The 21186-nt window shown below is 47.5% G+C and overlaps 1 protein-coding gene across 3 annotated transcripts in view; it reads right to left on the bottom strand.

Annotated features, from left to right (window-relative positions):
- The window catches only part of KCNMB2 (potassium calcium-activated channel subfamily M regulatory beta subunit 2), a 215938-nt gene that overhangs the window by 20846 nt on the left and 173906 nt on the right, over positions 1-21186 (bottom strand). For 2 of the 3 annotated variants that reach the window (XM_053390594.1, XM_053390593.1), the window contains exons 2-3: positions 10001-10120; positions 4400-4570 (exon numbers count right to left, since the gene is read on the bottom strand). In XM_053390594.1, the coding sequence (XP_053246569.1) occupies positions 4400-4570; positions 10001-10056 (227 nt within the window). In that variant the 5' untranslated portion in view covers positions 10057-10120. The remainder of the gene's footprint in view (positions 1-4399; positions 4571-10000; positions 10121-21186) is intronic. The other variant, XM_053390595.1, reaches the window with a different exon arrangement.

Genomic DNA, 21186 nt, shown 5'->3' with positions numbered 1-21186 from the left:
AAGGTATGAACTATTCCTCCTAATGCTTAGGGCCGTCTTACCCATAGGCGCTAGGGGTGCAGCGCACCCGGGCACCAAGATCTCAGGAGCACCAGGCCGAGAGTCCAGAGCCCGAGAGTTGAGTCTGGCGAAGAGCCCGCTTGTCGGTTGGAGAGCCGTAGTGGGCCCCAGAAGGCTCCAGAAGGCAATTTGGCCTGATCCGGCCTGTGGCCCTTAGTTTGCCAACCCATGGCCTAGAAATTAGGTCCCTGGTCCACACCAGTTGATCACTTGCTTCCTTGCTTCCACGGTCAATGCAAACAGATTCAATTCATAAAGTGTTCTGCGCCGCGAGTTCGGGGGCAACCGAGCCAGTGAGATGCTGAGGTGGCCAGCTGGCTCTGCCTTCCTGCGCGCTTGGGACTGGGCAACCTGGGTGGGGGTCTTTGCACCCCTGCACCGCATATGCTGAAGACAGCCCTGCTAATGCTGATGCAAGTCTCCCTTTGCTCAGGTTTACGTAGCCCAAAACTGCAGGCCATGTTACAAATGGCAGCTTCCTGCTCCCTTCTCCCCATAATTTGAGTACCGTTTCTTAAATCATCTCAGCAATGATCTATAGAAACTGTTGTGCCTCAGAAACTGAGAGAGAAACCTGGCTAGGAAGCCAGTAATATTTAAATTCCAAAACCACCCTCTTTTCAGTGATCCTTAATTAGACATCCCTGCCAATTACAGTTAAGGTCAAATTATTCCTCTGCAATCACTGGTGATGTTGTTAACCCACATGGCACTCCAGACTCCTTCCATGAATATCAAAGCATCTTACGGTCTAGAAAGTAGTGGAGTCTGACAAGATCCCAGTGAGGTAGAATGTTTTGTGTCTGTGGGGGAGGGGGGTTGTTTTGGCTTTATAAAGGGGTCAGATAAATTCAACGGGATGGCAACATGTCCTAGGACATGCCTCCATCTGAAGGGCTGGGACAGTCTTCCAACTGAAGCCAGCCTCTATTTGAAGGCCTATCTGGTCCAAGTCTGTTTTGAAGATAAAGAACCCCAATAATTTAAGAACCAAAGAAAAGCCTCTCCGGGTCAGGTCACGGGCCCATCTTGTCCAGCACCCCCATAACACAAGATGCCTGTTAAGTTGTGGGTGAACATATCAGATGACACAGCGATTCTTCAAACAGCTCTTGTTTATTCACAGGCCAGGACAGAACTGAACTGAAGGGTTCAGCCAGCCTGCTTATATAGAGCTCCAGTACAATGTAACTGTAACAATTTTCTAAAACTATCCAATCACTGAACGCCACTTTTGATCCCTTATTTGCATAACTATCTACAGTATCCCCCTGCTGGCCCAGGGTGAGAACTTCAGTACATAAAAATGCCTATGGGGAGCATGCAAGCAGAAGGGCTGCAGGAAAGATGAAGCAGGAAAAAACCCACAAGTGATCTCATCCCTAGCAAAATTATTGCTAGGATATGTGGTGAGTGTCTCGCTTTGAGCAAAATTATTACATAGATCAGCAGGATTTCCACTTGTGAGAAGGCATTAGTCTTACACCAGAAGGAAGAAATAACCCCTCAAAGTGCTGCAAAATAGCTTGATCCTTTTTACAAATTAAACTTCCATTTTCCTTCCATTTGAAAGCTTATAGTTTTCTCTAGGCCGCTGATTATTACTGCCGCTCCCTGCTGAATTAGGCCAGGGCTGTGTTTTGCGGTGATAGACGCTCGGCGTTTTATGGACTTCAGTGGGACATAGATTAGCCGATAAGGATATTAGTCGAAACCTCATACTGTGAGGGAAAGGCTGCCAAATCTTTTCATTTCTCTGCTGTGCCGCTTAATCCAAGGCTAAACAATGACAAAGGAAGGAGATAAAATATACGAGGCTAAATCCCCCCACTAGGAACTGAGTGCTGTTCTGGTAGCAAGCTCTGGCCATGTCTCCATTGCTGTGAGGGGTGTCCTGTGCCACTTTTTAAATGAAAACACAACTCTATATTGTAAATTAATAGATGGGTCCTAAGGGAGCCAGGCCTGTTCTAGAGTAGAGTAGGAACTGAAGTGATGCTTCATTTTGCATAGGGGGAACACAGTGTAACCGGATACGAAAAGTGCACCCCAGAATGGCAGCCATTTTTCTTCTAGGTTTAGTTGTACACTATCAATAAATAAAGTGTCCTGCTTGTTTGGTGGTTCAAGTATTTGGTGGCAACCTTCCCAACTCTGTATCACAGCTAATGCTTAAAGCTCATAGGCTCTCAACTGACATCATCTGTCCCATGGGAAGGAAGAAGAAAGTTAGAGAGGCGTTCTCCAGTTGGACTCGTCCCTCTTCAGGCCAACTTGACATTTTATAACATTTATTTGTTTTAATGTTTTAAAAATGTAAACCACCTTGGGTGCCTTGGCAGAAAAAGCATATATAAATGCAATGCAATGCAATCATAGAATGTTTGAATGAAGGACTATTGTGGAAATAGTCCCAGTACATTTCCGAGCACAATTCAAAGTGTTGGTGCTGACCTTTAAAGCCCTAAACAGCCATGGCCCAGTATACTTGAAGGAGCATCTCCACCCCCATCGTTCTGCCAGGACACTGAGGTCCAGCTCCGAGGGCCTTCTGGCGGTTCCCTCACTGCGAGAAGCCAAGTTACAGGGAACCAGGCAGAGGGCCTTCTCGGTAGTGGCACCTGCCCTGTGGAACACCCTCCCACCTGATGTCAAAGAGAAAAACAACAACCAGACTTTTAGAAGACATCTGAAGGCAGCCCTGTTTAGGGAAGGTTTTAATGTTTGATGGATCACTGCATTTTAATATTTTGTTGGAAGCTGCCCAGAGTGGCTAGGGAAGCCCAGCCAGATGGGCGGGGTATAATTAATAATTAATTAAATAATAATAATAATAATAATAATAATAATAATAATAATAATAATAAAATGATTCATACAGTGTTGAAGGAATGGTGTGACTCCTTCAGCACCCACAAAGCTCACACTTCTACAAGTGTCCTTCACATGGTCATTTGCCCAAAATTCACAACATGCCAATTTCACTGTCCAACTGTCCCTATTTTCCAGGGACGTCCCTGATTTAGAGAAGCTGTCCCGGTTTCTGATTTGATGCTGGAAGGTCCCGCTTTTCCTTAGGACGTCCCTATTTTAATTGGAGAAATGTTGGATGGTATGGAAGGATATCCCTATTTTCATTAGGGAAATGTTGGGCAGGGCATGGAGTTATCTGACTCCCGAGCTGTCTGAAGGCAATCCTGTACAGTGGAACCTCAGTTTTTGAACTTAATCCATTCCGGAAGACCGTTAGGCTTCCGAAAAGTTCAAAAACTGAGGATCAATGGGCTGGCTGCAAAGTCAATGAAAAAAAAATGCAAACACAGCTCTGAAGCAGTTCGGCTTCCGAAAATTGTTCAAAAACTGGAGTCATTACTTCTGGGTTTTCAGCGTTTGGGAGCCGAAACGTTCCAAAACGGAGGTGTTCGGGAACTTAGGTTTGACTATATAGGGAAGTTTTAAAAAATGTTTAATGTTTCATTATGTTTTTATATATGCTGAAAGCTGCCCCGAGTGGCTGCGGCAACCCAGTAAGGTTTGTGGGGTATAAATAGTAAAATTATCATTATGGAATGGGGCGTCCCTGTTTTCATTGGATAAATGTTGGAGGGTATGCCCCACAGCATCTCAAACCTATATTACCCCTTAGCAACAAACCCAGGTACCGTATTTTTCGTCCCATAGGACGCACCGGCCCATAGGACGCACCTAGTTTTTTTTTTGGGGGGGGAAATAAAGGAAATCCCCCCTTTATTTTCCCCCCAAAACCAGGTCGGGGAATCCAAACCAGGTCGGGGAACAGCGGGATGGCGGCGCTGCGCCTCCCCGCTGTCCCCTGAGCTTGTGGGGCTGGCGCTGGGGAGAAGCGCGCTTCTCCCCAGTGCCAGCCTCCAAACCAAGTTGAGGAAGAGAGGGATGGTGGCGCTGCGCCTCCCCGCTGTCCCCCAAGCTTGTGGGGCTGCCCGATGTCTGCCCGAAGCGTGGGGCGCTCTGCTTCAGCGCTCCCTGCGCTCCGTGCAGCAGGCTGCTATCCGCAGCCTAGGGAGCCCTGCGGGAACTCCCGCGGGCTCCCCAGGCTTGCTGATAGCTTCCTGAAGCCTGGAGAGCGAGAGGGGTCTGTGCGCACCGACCCCTCTCGCTCTCCAGGCTTCAGCGAAAGCCTGCATTCGCCCCATAGGACGCACACAGATTTCCCCTTCATTTTTGGAGGGGAAAAAGTGCGTCCTATAGGGCGAAAAATACGGTAGTTCCACTAGCTCCTGATCCAATTGTTCACCCCTCAGCCTTGCTCCTGCCCCTCAAAACAATTTCACTGTGTGTGAGGGAGGGGGAAAGCATTTACCTTTGCATGTATGACCTCAGCAGCGTGATTCCCAGGAGGAAGTACATCATAATCGAACACACCATCATAGTCAGTCCCAGCAGTATGGCCCGGTCCTCCCCTGCTTTGAGAGCGGTGACTGTTTTCCTTTTGTCCAGCAGATCATGATCCCTGATTTTTTGGTAAATATTTCTGAGGTTGAAAACAATACATTCTTATGTGGAGTTCACACTTAATCAATAAACCCTCTAAAAGGACGGACAGTTCCGCTGCCAGGGCCTGTCTCACGGGAGAGCAGGCTTGTAAGGTTTCCACAGCTGATGTTTCCTAAACAGTTTGCTCGGACCTGGTGGGGGGGGGAAGAAATCACTGGCACCCGAAATGTGCCACAGACATCTGCCAATGAAATGTTTTCAGCTATAGAGCGGGATGATTTGCAGACTGGTTGCAAAGGCCTAAATCACTCACAGTAGAGCAATCTCACGGGAGTATCTTGCAAAATGTGTTCTGCAACTGAATGGCAATTCTCAAAGCTGGACCCTGCTTTTCGTGTTGCACAAATTTCCTGGCTGCATTACTGAAATGTGCTTTATGTGGGACTTCCCTTAACAATAGTCTGAAAAATCCAAATTGTCCAGAATGTGGTCGCTGAATGTGGTTGGCTGGTGCCAACAGATTGGCTCATATTTCACTGGTCCTTCATCAACTTGACCAGTTGCTCAATTCACAGTGCTGGTTTTGAGCCCTCAGTGGTTGGAGATCTAAGTATCTTACTGAAGCTCCTCTCTGTGTATCCTCCACCAAAAAGGGACAAAGCCTTTTCGGTGGTGGCTCCCGGATTGTGAAACAGCCTCCTAGGAGAGAATGGCTGCCAGACCGCATGGTTGCCCACTTGCAAGTGAGCTTTGAAAACTGTTCTATTTTAGTGGGATTTGTTTTTTTAAAGTCCTGGCTCTTAATGCTTTTTGAAATTGACTGCTACTTTTTACTCATTCCTGTTTTACTGCTGGGATTTGCTTGATTATTTCATTTTATGATATGTTAAATCCTTCCGAGCTGCTTTGAGTATATTGTGAACTAGAAGGACAGGATATATAAATTATAGGGATAAAATGATAAGAATAAAATACAGTGCTTCAAATGTAAAAGTAACCAACAGAAGAGGGACACAGAAAGTGGCCTTAACCCATTGAACCCCATATTGTCCATTTTCTCCAGGCTTGCAGGCAGAGGGTCTCCCTTGACACTTACGTCAGGAGGATCCTTTTAAACTTGGAGATTCCAGGGATTGAATCTGGGGCCGTGGAGACGCCACTTTTTGCAAGAATCAGGTGGCTCTGAGCCTGATCAAAAATGCAGGGATGCTGCCAAAAATGTCGGCTACATTTTAGCTTCCCCTCCATAATATGTAGTTCAGCTCACCTTGAGTCTGGACAGGGGAAACCCCTGTTGTACAAGAGGGAATCCTTGCACCGATAGGAGGCGTTAGCTGGATATTGATGTGGGCATAGCTAGAGATCCACTGGATCCTAACCCTCCCACTCATTCTGTTGGATATAGCCTTCGGACTGCACCTTTCTCTGGCTACCAAGCTAAGAATATGATTTAGTGCAATGTATGCTAGACTGCGTAAGGTGAGCTTCATTTCCTATGGAGAAGTGATGTAAGCAAGCGTTGCCCGGCTATGGCTATTTATCAAAATGTATTTAACCGTGATAGCTTGCTATCGAGAATTTGCGTCGTTACCAAATGAGAGCAGGCAGAAAAGGCAACAATTGTCATGCCGTTCTGGAACATTAAGCCCATCGCGCGACATAACTTGTGTCACTCTGTAGACATAGAACAGGCACAGTGCAGTCAGTCAACAACGTCACCGGAATGTAAACGGGATTCGAAGGGACGGCTGAGAAACAAGACTGCTAATTGAAAAGGGCCGCAAGCGTCTTTCTACGAGGGGGCTATGAGCCATGAAATACACAGAGGAAAAAGTAATAAAGAGAGAGAGAGAGAGAGAGAGAGAGAGAGAATGAATAACTGGCAGGTAAGTAGAAGAAAGCATCCATCAACAAGGCGATGGAAAGCCCAGCTCGTGTGTAAAGAGTTGTGGTGGCTTGCTTGGCCCCGGAAAACCAAGCGCTCTCAACCGGAAACCTATTAATTGGTTGCAAAACACCTTAAAGGCAAAGCCTGAGGGTCAGCAACTGGCAGCCCTTCACCCAAACCTGGCCCCTTGACCAAAACATAAAATTTGGCCAGCTAGGGAGACGAATAGCAGGCATAGTGGGAACAGTGGTTCTTGACTATGAGATTTGAGGCCTACTATCCTCTACCTCCTCCTCAGAGTAGTAATATCCCTATATAATTAAGTCACCTGATGAGCCCTTGTTCTGAGGGCAACAGGCAAGTGAAGATAATAGTTAGAAGGAGCAGGACCTTTTCAGCGCTGGCTCCCTGCTTGCCAGTTTTGTTCCTTTGGGAGACTTGCCTGGCTTGTTACCTTTTGACATTTAGAAGGTTGGTTCTATGACCTGGTTACGTCCCAAAGCAGGCGGTGATAGTGACTGCGTGTGTCTGCTGTTTGCAAGCTGCCTTTTACTGGATGTAGCTGTTTTATTATCTGTTTGACTTTATTGCTGTGCGATTAAATCCATTTTTATATGTAATTTAGTTGGCAAACGCCCTTGAGGACACTGCTGGGCCATCAGATAGGATTCAATATACAGTGGTACCTCGGGTTACAGACGCTTTGGGTTACGTGATTTCAGGTTACGGACACGCCAAAACCCAGAAGTACCGGAATGGGTTACTTCTGGGTTTCGGCGCTCGCGCATGTGCAAAAACACTAAATTGCCTCACGCGCATGCGCAGATGCAGCACTGCGGGTTGTGAATGCTGCCGGTTGTAAACGTGCCTCCTGCATGGATCACGTTCACAACCCGAGGTTCCCCTGTAGCTTTTTTGTTGTGCTCTTGTGTGACCAACAAGAAAGCCCAACCTGAGGCTGTGTGGATGAAGCCAATGCAGGAAGGAGCAAACTTATTTTCCAAAGCTGAAAGACACCAGGAACATGGAGCAGGTCTTGCCCTTGATCTCCCCCCACTCAGGTGTCCTCACTACCCTAAATGCAGCATGTGGTTGGGTGAAGAAGAAAGCAATCCTTACTCCAGCCTCTGGATGAATGGCTCCATCGATAGATGAGTGGTAGGAGAAAGGCTAAGGAGTTTATTGGCAATAAGTGGAGCTCCACTCTTCTGCCACTCACAATACCTGATAGGTCATTAGTTAGGAAACAGGGGCCCACATACTTAGCCTTGGTAGCCAGCAGTTATTTGCTGTTACCCATCCATTACTGGCCACCACCAAACCTTCTGACAGGTGCACCAGCTATATAGGGCAGAAGGATTTCTATGCAGGGGGCTGAGCCCCTCCAATATTGACGGGACCACCATCCCCTGCCACCTCTGGCACTACCGTCACCCCTGGGTGAGCCCCAGCATGTCAGGTGGTGGCAGGAGACATGGAGGGTGACTTTAACCCTCCACACTCCCCGTCGCGATCACCAGAGCGCCTTCCGGGAAGGTGCTCTGGAGATTCTCAAAGGGACGTCTGTGTGTCCTGGCAGGCCTGGCTGGACTGGGGTGTGTGTGTCGTGCTTGTGACGTCATGCATGTGCAACCGGCCACCCCAAAGCTGGCACGCCTGCCCTCTGGCACGGGAGATAGAAGGAAGCAGCCCTTTATTTCATGCAGCAAGATTCTCGCTGCTTCAGAGTGTCCCCAAAACCTGAGAAGCAGTGAAAGATTCATGTCACTTGCCCGCCTAGCCCTCCTGGTGTGCCAGAGCATAGAGGAGAGAGGGGTGGTGTCTGCATAAAGCAGGGAAAGGGAATTCAAGGGCCACTTTCCTTTCTGGGGGCCACATCCCAGTGGTAGGAGGGGCCACAGGCAAAAGTGGGTGGAGCTATTAATGCAAATTTTACCTTTGACCGTTAGGGCTAATTTCTACACACACTCATGCACCCTTCTCTATCCTTCATTTGGGCAAGGAAACAGTGGCGGAGCTTCATGCTCTGGCATCAGGGGCGGGGCGGGGCGGAGAGCAGGCGGGGGCGGGTTTGATGTGCATCCCGGGGGCGGGGCGCGCTGCCCCCAGGGGCAGGGTGTGTGTCCTTGGGGCGTGGGGCGCTGCCCGCAGGGGCATGGCGATGTTGGGAATTGAGTTCCCACCAGCTGCGAGGTAGCAGCACATTGTTTACATCATGTGATGTGTCTGAGCGTGAGACAGGTAGTCTCAGCTGGTTCTCAGTGCTCAGTTCTCAGCGTGTAACTTGAGAACGTACTTTCACTTCTGAGGTAGAAGCTTGAGAGTCGAGCCGTAGCTGCTCAGGAGGGCAGACATGCTTGTATTAGCTCCGTGTTGTACAGTCTTAAAAAAGTAGTGTGTTAGCCTATGGACTGTTTCTTCTGTCATGGAATGCCAGAAGATTAGTGTGCTCCTCTCAGGAGGGAGGGGTCGCTTATTACCGGTCTCTCTGGACTGAGGGAGGATTCCAGCCAGAGAGTGACCACCGGAGAGAGGCCCCGGTGTCTGGGGAAGGTGGCCCCTTCCCGGGGGCGTTTTTTCAACAGGCACACCGCCTGTGGGGGCATGGCACCCAGTGCAGGCGGGGTGAGGGGGGACAACCGCGATGGCACCCAACCGGGATCACGCTGCTGGGGGCAGTGCGCTCCCCCCGCACTCCTCTTCCTCCGCCAGTGCAAGGAAGCAGCATTATCGGAGCTCAAGGCTGCATTCCAGCCAGGTAGAAACACTCTTGGAGGCTACAAAACCAGGCTGGCCAGGGACATGGCTTGGGAGGGAATGTGGCCTGGATGCGTGTGTGTTTGTTTCACATTTCCCCCCTGAGCCTGAGGTTCCCCATCCCTAACATACAGTGAGAGCAAGGTCCACTTTGAGTTAGTTCTCTGATAAATTACTGTACTGGTACCATCCGAATTGTGCACTGGCAGATGGTGGCACAGATATGCTCGGTGTTGTGGGAGGGGAGAGCATTTCACAGAACAACCTCCTTCTACCAAAACCCCACAAAAGTATCTCCCCACGACAAGGACAAAACGTCTCTGAATGGATGGGGCAGTTCTGAATGGCAGTGGAGAAGCAGATCTTTTTTTTAAAGTAGTGATATGGCAGGAATGTTCTGTCTCTTTTTTTAAAAAGGCAGCAGAAATTCAAAACTTTTTTTAAAAAAAACTTTTTAAAAGAGTGTGGAACAAAGGAAGGGAAGGAATATCTTGTTGGCTGGTGATGGCACCAGCACTAGCCAATAGGTGCTTTAGACTGATACAAGCTAAGGAGGAAAAAACCAGCAGAAGCCTGCGTGGGCACCATTCATTTAAAACACATTTTGAAGCATATATATAAACTGACCTACTCAAAAGCACCCCAAATAATTTCCAGCACCCTAAGCAAACTAGTTCCCAGGATTCTTTTGGGGATGTGTGTGTATGCTTAAATGTACGGTGTGTTCACAGCTTCATTCTCCTCCCACCCACCTTTCGGGCGGCAAGTGGGCCTAAAGGAAGGCAATCCTACGTTTCAAAGCAGCCTACAGACGCCACGTACCTCCTTTCGTCATGTCTGTATGACGTGGAGCTCCTCCCACTGGTCCAAATGAACATCTTAGAGGATTGGTCTCCGCTGCCTCTCCTTACTGTGGAGGTCTTGGAGGGATGGTGGTAGGACCTAGGAAGCAACAGACAGCCACCATCACCACGTGCTGAGACCCTGATGGGCCCCATCGCATCCCTCAAACCCAAGTAGCAAATCCTGGTTGGATCGTTTGCAGGCCCTGCTCCGTGTCGAATGGCTTCTAGGTGATTCCAGCTAATGTGGGAAACAACAGGGATGAACTTCCTATTTCCCCTTCCATCCAGCAGATTCAAGTGACATTAAATTATTATCTTCTCCTTCTTCTCCTGGACCGTTCTTTCCCATCCAACTTCTATCAGACTTAACAATACCTCGTTCGGACGCCTTCCCAAGTGTGGCTTGAAAAAAGAGAAATAATTTGTATAGTAAACCCTGTCATAGTTAAATACGGCCCCTGAATGTTTCACTTCTCCTGGCTGCCTCTGCAAGCCTTTTCTGCTCCCTGTTGCTTCCTGATGGGAGCCTCTGTTTGTGCATTCGCTCTAAGCAACCGTAAGAGTTACAACAATTATGCTGGATCTGCTGTGTATTCTGAATGCACTGATCTGTTGCCAAAGCTGCGGTGATGCTTAAGTTGTGGTTAAAGTCCATCTCCTGGATGATGATCCTCTGATTGGCAGCGGTTTGGTGGAGGAGGGAGGTCACAGCAATTTTGACAAGTCCTCCATGACTACAAAAAGGGGAATTTTTTTTCTTAGAAGCCTGCAAGGTGAACGTTTCTGAGCACAATTCAAAGTGCGGGTGCTGACCTTTAAAGCCCTAAACGGCCTTGGTCCAGTATATCTGAAGGAGTGTATCCACCCCAATCGTTCTGCCCAGACACTGAGGTCCAGCTCTGAGGGCCTTCTGGCGGTTCCCTCACTGCAAGAAGCCAAGTTACAGGGAACCAGGCAGAGGGCCTTCTTGGTGGTGGCGCCTGCCCTGTGGAACACCCTCCCACCAGATGTCAAAGAGAAAAACAACTACCAGACTTTTAGAAGACATCTGAAGGACGGCCTGTTTAGGGAAGCTTTTAATGTTTGATGCATTACTGTATTTTAATATCTTGTTGGAAGCTGCCCAGAGTGGCTGGGGAAGCCCAGCCAGATGGGCGGGGTATAAATAATAATAAATAATAATAATAATAATAATAATAATAATAATAATAATAATTTTAAACACTGTTTCCTTTCAAGTTCTTTGCTATTCCCTAGCCACATCTCCATGCCCTCCAACATTTCTGCAATGAAAATAGGGACGTCCTTTTCCATAACAATAATTTTATTATTTATACACCCCGACCATCTGACTGGGTTGTCTGAGCCACTTTGGGCAGCCTCCGACATATATGAATACATAATAATTTTTTTTTTAAAAAAACCTTCCCTATACAGGGCTGCCTTCAGATGACTGGGGGGTGGTGATGGTGGATAACCCCATACCCTTACACATTTCTCCGATGAAAAGAGGAACGTCCTAAGGAAAAGTGGGGCATTCTGGGATTAAATCAGAAACTGGGGAAGCTTCCATCAATCTGGGCCTGTCCCTGGAAAGTAGGGAACACTTGGAGGGTCTGGCAGACTGGCAAATAATTAATCTCTTACCTGGTAGTGACGAGTACGTCAAATGGGGAAAGGGAGGGTAGAAGAGAGGAATATCCTCCTTCTTATGCCCATAACTCCCTTCCCCATGGGGCCTGGTATCCAGGGGGGCTGAGATGTGGCCACCCTAACTATAAACAGAGAGGTCCTTCAAACAGAGGGCTGTCATCCTGAGAGCCCTTCAAACACAGGGCTGTCCTCTCTAAAGCCAACCAGGCTATTGTGTTGTTCATGATGCCCTGTTTGTAAGCAACTCACAAGCATCAGGCTGGCTGCCATTGATAATGGCTTGCTGGACTGGATGCACTGTGGTCTGGTCCAGCTACACCTTTCTTATGTTTGGTATGCAGTATCACCACCATCTTAGCAACAGAAGGGCCGTTTCTCCTCTGCCTGGGCTTGGCTTCAATTAATCCCCATCCCTATTCTGCGCTCACTCCCCTCTTTTCTCATAATAGTCTCTCTCTCTCTCCCACTCTCGGCTTTGTGCTTCCTTTCATGTCCCCTCCCCTCCCAGCACCTTGTACAACCTCCCACTTGGTGTCTGCCAAGCTTTGGAAGCTGAGGCTTCGGTAAGTCCTTCCATCACCAAACCAGCAATTTCCACGAACAACCCCCGTCTCCCAAAGCTGATCTGTTTCCTTTCACGCCGTCTAGGCTTGTTCACAGGTTCACACACAGGCTGCGCGAATGATCACAAAGAGCTCTGGCCTCACAACAAAGGCTCCAAGAGTTCCCAGAATAATTCCAGGACACATGTCTGTGATGAGAGAGGTGGCTCCACGCTACAGTATTAGAGAAAGCTGTGCTTCAGATGAATTTGAAATGTCAGGTCCTGCTGAGATCCAAAGTGCTGCACTGTAAGGTTTTTTTCCAGAGGATGTGAAAATCAGGCCATCTATCTATCTATCTATCTATCTATCTATCTATCTATCTATCTATCATCTATCTATCTATCAATCAATCAATCACCTATCTATCATCTATCTATCTATCTATCTATCTATCATCTATCATCTATCTATCATCTATCATCTACCATCTATCTATCTATCTATCTATCTATCTATCTATCTATCTATCTATCATCTATCTATCTATCTATCATCATCATCTTTCTTTCTTTCTTTCTTTCTTCTATCATCTATCCATCTCTATCTAAAATCTATTTAAAAACATTCAGATAATTACAATAAAAGTACCCTTTCATTGAAATCAGTCAGTTCCCAAAAGCCCGTTGGAATAAGAATGCCTTCACCTGCCAGCGGAAGCACAACAAGGAGGAAGCCAATCTAACTTCTCTAGGGAGTTCCAAAGTCTGGGAGCAGCCACCAAGAAGGCCCTGTTCTGCATCCCCACCTAGCATACCTGCGAGGGTGGCAGGATTGAGCGAAGGGCCTCACCTGAAGATCTCAAAACCCAGGCAGCTTTGTATGAGGGAAACCGGTCTTTCAGCTAGCTTGGACCTAAACTGTATAGGCTCTGAAGATGATGGAGTACTAGCTTTGGTTTGATATGCATAGAGTTTCCAGAGGAAAAGCAGTTCCCAATGACTCTTGGATCTCCATTCCAAATTGTTTCTCTGGAACGCTGTTCAGTATCTATGAGAGATTGCCTCCTACTTAGCGCAATGCAATGTTGTAGCAAGGTGACCAAGTAAGGGACAATGACAGCAATTGCTCAGGGAGAGTCCCTTATGAAGGAGAAGGGCTTCATTATGTCTCACCCCCCCCACCCAGTGCCTTCAAGCTGTCCATCTGCGACATCATTAATGCTGCCTGCTTCATTAGCAAGGGTGAGCTGCGGCCACCTCAGCCATTTAACACGCAATTACATGCCTAATCTTCTGTAAAATGGTAACACTAATGACATCACCACAGCCGTACCCAAAGGTCGGGCGCATGCAACCTTCTCCTTGGTGCTTCTGTGAGCTGAAGGATCTAAGTGAAAAGGCCTTAACCGGAGCAGTATGGTATAAATTCTACACGGTCGTCACTGAGCACCTTCTTGCTGGCCCTTCAAGACCAAAGATGGATAGCTTCAGAAGTAGCTTGAGACAGTGACGGTGTTGTTATGGCCACAGCTGAGCTCCCACGGTTCCTGGGTCAAATGCTGGCAGCTGTGGAGGATTACTTCCCTGGTTTTCTGCCTTCTGTGGCCAGCAAAGAAGCTTGTGGGTTCCCTGGGCCTAAATAATGGGAAGGGGAAACCTCTGAACCTCCAGATGTGGTTGGACTCCAATTCCCATCATGCCTCAGCCAGCATGGCCAATGATCAGGGATGTTGGGAGCTGGAATTCAACAACATCCAGAGGACCAAAGACTCCCCAACTCTGGTCTACATTCAGCCTCCTATTTCTGCCACCATTTCCTCAGGCTCCTGTCTCAAAGAAAAGATTGGTGGAAGGAAGGAAGCGGTCGTTCAGATATTCGCAGCATGAGTCGTTTAGGGATTTAAACCCTAGTGTGAACATCTCCATAAGGGCCTGGAATGGAACTATCAACCTGTGCAGCTATCTAAAAACAGGGGTCATATGAGGTCTAAATGGAAGCCAATGGAATTTGTTGGTATTGGGATAATTTTGCACTGAAACACTGATGAATTTTCACGTGGATGTGCGAGAACTGAACTTAATACCGAAGAAGTGGGAAATTGAGAGAACCGGAAATGGATCGATTTGTCTGTCGCCGGGTCAGACTGAGGTTCATGGGGTAATGGTGCTGCCTCTGATAGACTGGCTAGCGTTTATTTTCTATCAGTTGCTCTCAGTTAGCTCTCATTAACTCTCTAGCCTGTTTCTATATGTTGCAGGAGGGATGAACCAAACGATCCACGGGCGGCAGAGCTGCCGCAGGGCCTGCAGGGGGCGGGAGGCAATAACAGCAATTACATTCACACCCACAAGCTTTCCCCACACAGTTGTGATGTCACAGACTTGCAATTGCTATATACGTCAAGAAAAATACCAGGGTGCATCTGGCAATTTCTTCTGCTGAAGTTCAACCTGTGCAACGAAACAGGAATAGTCACAACATGTATTTCCAACAAACTGCAAACACCTGAAATTTCCGGACTCTCCCCATCAGTGCTGCTTGTCAAGGCCTCTGACGGATGGGTCCCCAAGCCCCTGCTGCATTGAAAATGCTCTGCTTGCTGAGATGTCCTTTTAACCCAGGTCACGGTGGGAGAAACTGAAATGAGTTCCTGCTAGAACTCTACAGTGTTGATGTGTCAAAAGCTATGATCCGCAAATCAATTATGGAAAGATGCCTGGATTTAAGGAAGATTCACTCCTATTGACTTACTACTGGGAACACTATAATAGACTTCATATTGCCTTGTCACATATGTTATCTGACATAAAGACTAGCCAACTGTTATCTGCACTGTCCGTAGTCTTTAAGGAAGTTTGTGTGGGGTATTCTTGCTGTCATGGTCTGGGCAGGAGAGATATACAACTACTGTATACCCATTAAAGCGGTGGGTGGGGTTTGCAACCTGGCGTGGGCTTCCCTAGCCCGGGTGACACCCCCTTTTGCTTGCTGGCATTTGCTCCGCCCCCTCCACAGCTAGCCAATCAGCTGCTGTCTGGAGGGGGTGGAGAAGCCAGGTAGGGAAGGCTCCAGCCGACCACCTCTCCAGCTGGTCTTCGGAGCATCACCCGCCATCCCTCCCTCTAACTTTAATGTGCTTTTTTTGCAGGCTAACATTTTCCTTTCTAGGTTTGCAGGCGTAGCTACGGTCTCACGATGGTTGCTGTTTCCCAGATCTGGGAAGGAATTTCCCCTGCGAAGCAATTGTCACAACTTTGGCAGTTTTAGGCCTTGGATGGTATCCTATAGTCTATTTTCAGAGTGGGGGGTAGCAGTATTATGTACCCCCATGCGGAGGTGTTTGCAGGGCCCATTAAAGGGTTGATTGCAGGAGTCACTGGCCCTGAGCAGCGGTGTAAGGTCGAGCTCAGGTGAAGTGGCGGGGCACGCTGTGTAAATTCTCGTTTTACAGTCTCCCTCACAACACCTGTCTGATCTGAGCACCCTCAGACCCAACTGGGGCTGAGAGGGATGCTGTGCAATGCCTAAGCCAAGGTTTCCTACACCTGAAATCAATAAAGCTGTGGCCTAATTTAATCCCATACATCATTGTCGTGTCTCCTTATTTACGGGCTGGCTCCCGGGCCGGGGTGGGGTGGGGTTAGCGCAAATAGACTACTCAGTGGAATGGCTCTTCAATTCATATTCTACAACCCGTATAATGTTTTGTTTTTGCAGATAAAAATGAACAAACAAATCAGAAGAATTCACTTGAAACTGGGGGTTCCAGGGGTGGCTCTGCCCCCACCACACAGTCTACTGCTGGCAGCACAGATTGCCAGGAATGAATCTGGGACCTTCTGTATGCAAAGTTTGTCCTATACCATGGTGCTACGATTTCTCCCTAGGGGTGTGGCTGTATATATATGTGTGTGTATGTGTATATACAATGCTTTTGTGTGTGACAGTACCCACCACTTGTGATGCCATCACAACACTTTTATCAATATATGCATACCAGTATCTCAACTTTTACCCCCCAAAGAATGATCTATCTATCTATCTATCTATCTATCTGTCTATCATCTATCTATCACACACTTTCCTTTGCATAAGCATATGTACCCAAGGTAGGGATGTCAGAGAATACTGGCAAAAACAGAAGAAATGGCTGTTCGTGTATCCATCCCATGTGAATCGGTATTCACTATTGTTTCTTTCAGTCCACAAACGATACATAATTGAAATAAGTGAAAAGGATCTAGGGGTCTTAGTAGACCACAAGCTTAACATGAGTCAATGGTGTGATGCAGCAGCAATGTTCTAAGATGCATCAACAGAAGTATAGTCTCCCAATCAAGGGAAGTCACAGCCTTTGTCAGATCAGTCCTGTGTCCAGTTCTGGGCATCACAATTCAAGAAGGATATTGCCAAGCTGGAATGTGCGCAAAGGAGGGCAACCAAGATGATTAGGCCTTATGAGGAATGGTTGAGGGAATTGGGTATGTTTAGCCTGGATAAGAAAACAAGCTTGCTCCATCTCCCATGTGACAGCACTTTAGATATTTGACGATGGCTATCATATCTCTTCTGTTATATCTCCTCTATTATATCCCTACCCAGGGAAAGTTCACCATATGTACCCAACTTACTGGACGTGAAACCAAAAGACCCGCAAGCTTGCCGAACAAGATAAAACAGAAATAAAATCAGCTAACTCCCACCCACCCCAGCCTCTCAATTCCTAGCTGCGGAAGTTTCCTGTTTACATGTCTGCATGATCGATGCCTTTCGCAATGTACAGCTAGGAGAAAGAGATCTTGAGATCATTAGATAGTTCACTAGTGTATTACTCAGCGAACGAGAGTCGCTCCACAGGTTTTCTAGGGTGATTGCTTTCTGCTTCCAAGGTTAGATGGAAAAGATTAGATTTGCTTGTTAAAAGGACTCCACTTTTTCACATCTGCACACAGCCAAAGAAGGATAAAGGGACCAATATCTGCAGAAAATTTCCTCCAAAGAAGCTCCTAGTTTGTAAACTGTCTTATAGCCCCTGGGTTGCTTTGCTCAGTCAGTTTGGACCTCTTTATCTTCTCTGTTTGCATAGGAAAGGACCAGCACTCAGAGCTCATGCTTTACACGAAGAAGACCTCACATTTGGTCTTCTTGCTGTCATTAAAAACATAATCAGATAGCATGAAATGGAAAGGATCCCCCTCTGGGACCCTGGAGAGCCATTGCCAGTCAGAGTGGATCAGTGACGGGGAGCCTCAAGGCTGTTGATATAATGTGCCCTTCTAGGTCTTTCCCTCTGACTCTTGAGACTCTCCCCAGATGTCAAGGGCCGTTCTGAGGAGGGCTGCACTGAGGAGGAATGGTGGGAGCCACTCCCTTCCCCTGCTCCTGCTCCTGCATTTTCCCAGGAGCAGGAGAACAGTATACATTTGGAACAATGGTTTGCAGAGGGGCATAGTTCAGAAGGCAGAAGCTGGGAAATACTGGATGGGGAACAGCTAGGAGAAGAAACACTGGAAGAGAGAGGCTTAACAAATTCACAGTCTCTGGACAGCATTCCTCCGCCCAGCCCATGGTCGAGAAGCACTCAGACAGTGTCAGAACAGAAAGCACAGAGAGTATAAGCTCAGATTACAAACATAGGAGCGACGTAGACTAATAGGGACGGAGGGAGTGTCAGCCTTAACTGGGAGCACCGCCATTCTGGGTAGACACTTTCTTTTGTCTTTGCTGTGTTTATTAAAGAAAATAACTCGTAAGAATTCATTTTGTTTGATCTGTTCATTTACAGCCATGGGGGAGGAAGCCAATTATTATTATTATTATTATTGCCTGACTGGAATGTGTCCTTGAATTCTGAGAATGCTTCTTGCCTGCTTGGATGGAGGATAGAGAGGGGTGTGTGCAGAAACTAGGCTTCTGTACAGGGGTGAAAAAACACATTTGTTGCCTCTGGCTTTGCCTACCTCTGGCTTGTGACCCACAAGGAGGTTGTCCAGAAGGGAATGCGGCTCTTAGTTTGAACAAAAGGGGTTCCCACCCTGGAATAGTCAAAACTAGGCTAGACAGACCCAATATGAAGGTCATATGTAAAACCAGATCCTGTCACAATTCAGTGTAACCAAGAAATAGAACCCAGTCAGGACAGGACATGCATATTTGCTGGCTTGATACTCAACAGGGGCAGGGAGAGGGTTTAGCCCCATCCCGGCGGAGTCCCCAAATGCAACCATCCATATTATTCATATCCAATGGTGTGTGCATTTTGTTAAATAAATAAAATAAAATAAATGAAAATTGCCTGTTACCTTAGGGAGAAAAGGTAAGAACTGGAGCAGAGAGGGCTGAACCTGCCCTCTGCCCTTGATACTAAGTGGTCTGGCCTTCACTGAGGGGAATTTTGTCAGGGACAGAGATGCGTCTCTGTGCGCAGAGCATATAGAGATGTGTTATAACCAGTGTTACTGTTCTAGAAAAAGAGGAACCAGAACTCACCATGAATGCCTTGTTCTCTTAGAATGGCAATGGCACCCAGCTGAGAGGTGCCAGAACTGAGTTCCGGCTGAAAAAAGGCCCTGGTTGTTGTTGTTATTTGGCTTCCCCTCCCCCCAAAACAGAACTCAAAATGGCTCCCTCTTTGGATAGCTTGAATATAGCCTATTGTATAAAGGCAAGCCTGCTGCTCCACCCCCTGCTCTCTTTGGGCCACAACCACCATTGGTAGGCGGCCCCCAGAAGGCTGCATGAGAGAATGTGGCCCCTGGACTCTTAAAAGATTGCCCAACCCTTTATTATGGAGTAGGAATTAATGTAGGGACACCATGGTTAGCAGCAGACTCCTGTCTTCTTTAACATCTAGCTCTGGTCTTAAAATTATATGTGTGTGTGTGTGTATATATATATATATATATATATATATATATATCCCCACCCATCTAGCTCAGTTTCCCCAGCCACTCTGGGCGGCTCCCAACAGAATATTAAAAACACGATAAAACATCAAACATTAAAAACTTCCCTTAACAGGGCTGCCTTTAGATGTCTTCTAAAAGTCATCCCTGACATCTGATGGGAGGGCGTTACACAGGGCGGGGGCCACTACCGAGAAGGCTCTCTGCCTGGGCCTTCCATTAAGCAGGTCTCTTACATAAGTCTCTCTCTTTCCCATATCATTTTTATTTAAAAATATTTCAAAGCATTTATCATCATACACATATTTTTGACGTACAAAGTTTCTTCTGGGCTTCCCACCCCTCCTTTTCTGATGTTTGCTTTTTGCTCCTTTTTATTAGTTGTTTTATAACACATATATTTTTATTGTGCAAAACCCACTACTGTTAAATCTTTCAATAATCCGCTGCTTATATTTCAAATCCTGCCAGTGACTTCATATATGGGTGATATCCTACATAAGTCTCATTGAAGGGAACGCAAGCTGTGCACAAGCACACAAGTATCTCGTGTTTCTAGGCTCAAAAGACAACGCCCTTCCACCAGCCAAAAATCATTTTATTTCCAGAAAATAGCCAGCCAAACCAACAATCCTATGTGCAGTCACTTGGGAGTGAGCCCATTGAGCTCAAGGGGGCATTTCAGTGGAACTCACAAAGAATTAGGCTACGTTGCCAACACTGCACTCATGGCCGTCTTACCCATAGGTGCTAGGGGTGCGGGGCACCCAGGCGCCGGGCTCTCAGGGGCACCAGGCTGAGAGTCCAGGGCCCAAGTGCTGAGTCCGGGGAAGAGCCCACACATTGGTTGGAGTGCCGTGATGGGCTCTTCTGCTGCGGGTGGCTCTGTGCTGTGAGTTTGGGGGCGACTGAGCCAGTAAGACGCTGAGGCGGCCGGCCTGCTCCGCCCTCCTATGCACCTGGGACTGGGCAACCTGGGGGGGGGGCACTGGGCAGATCTTTGCACCCCGGCACCGCATATGCTCAAGACAGCCCTGACTGCACTCTGTTCAAGTCTGCAGCCATAACTTTGCGCAAATGCTACAGTAAGCCAGCAATGATAAGGAATAGGGCCAGTGGGGGTGGAAATAAAGTTCATCTTGATAAAAGAGGAGCAGTTGCAAGGTCAGCTGCGGAAAGCAATGCTTCTACATTAGTGGATGACAGCTACCATTTTGGGAACATTTAAGAACTTGGATAGCACTTCCCCTGCGAACCCCTGCAGTGGCCCAAGTAATGGCAGAACAGCAACCCTATCCTAGTGTTGGCATGTACTGTAGAGTGGGGGTGGGGAGCCTGTGGTTCTCCAGCTGCGGTTGAACTCCAACTCCCATCAGCTCCAGTCAGTGTGACCAGTGGTCAGGGATGATGGGAGTTGGAGTCCAACCACAGCTGGAGGACCACTACTTGCCCATCCCTCTGGTAGAGCAAGCAGAATAAATTAACAGAAGAAGGAAGAACTACAAATCCCCAAGTTTCCAGACTCTGACTTGCTTACAAAGGCACCCCACTCAATTAGATGGGTGCAGCAGAAAAGAGGCCAAAGATGCTATCTCTCAGCTACCAGTAGTCCTGCTACTGCTACCTGTCTTGATCCAACAAGGCTTTTCCTACAATGACATCATCATCATCATCATCATCATCATCATCATCATATGCTCCACCCATCTGGCTGGGTTTTCCCAGCCACTCTGGGTGGCTCCCAACAGAATATAAAAAATGCAATAAAACATCAAACTTTAAAACCTTCCCTAAACAGGGCTGCCTTCAGATGTCTTCTAAAAGCCAGATACTTATTTATTTCCTTGGCATCTGTTGGGAGGGCGTTCCACAGGGTGGGCGCCACCACCGAGAAGGCCCTCTGCCTGGTTCCCTGTAACCTCATTTCTCGCAGTGAGGGAACCGCCAGAAGCCCCTCAGAGCTGGACCTCAGTGTCTGGGCTGAACTAGGGGGGTGGAGATGCTTCTTCAGGTATACTGGACCGAGGCCATTTAGGGCTTTAAAGGTCAGCACCAACAAT

Source organism: Podarcis raffonei, chromosome 5, assembly GCF_027172205.1.
Source record: "Podarcis raffonei isolate rPodRaf1 chromosome 5, rPodRaf1.pri, whole genome shotgun sequence".
Lineage (NCBI taxonomy): Eukaryota > Metazoa > Chordata > Lepidosauria > Squamata > Lacertidae > Podarcis > Podarcis raffonei.
This window is presented reverse-complemented; position numbering and strand designations above follow the sequence as displayed.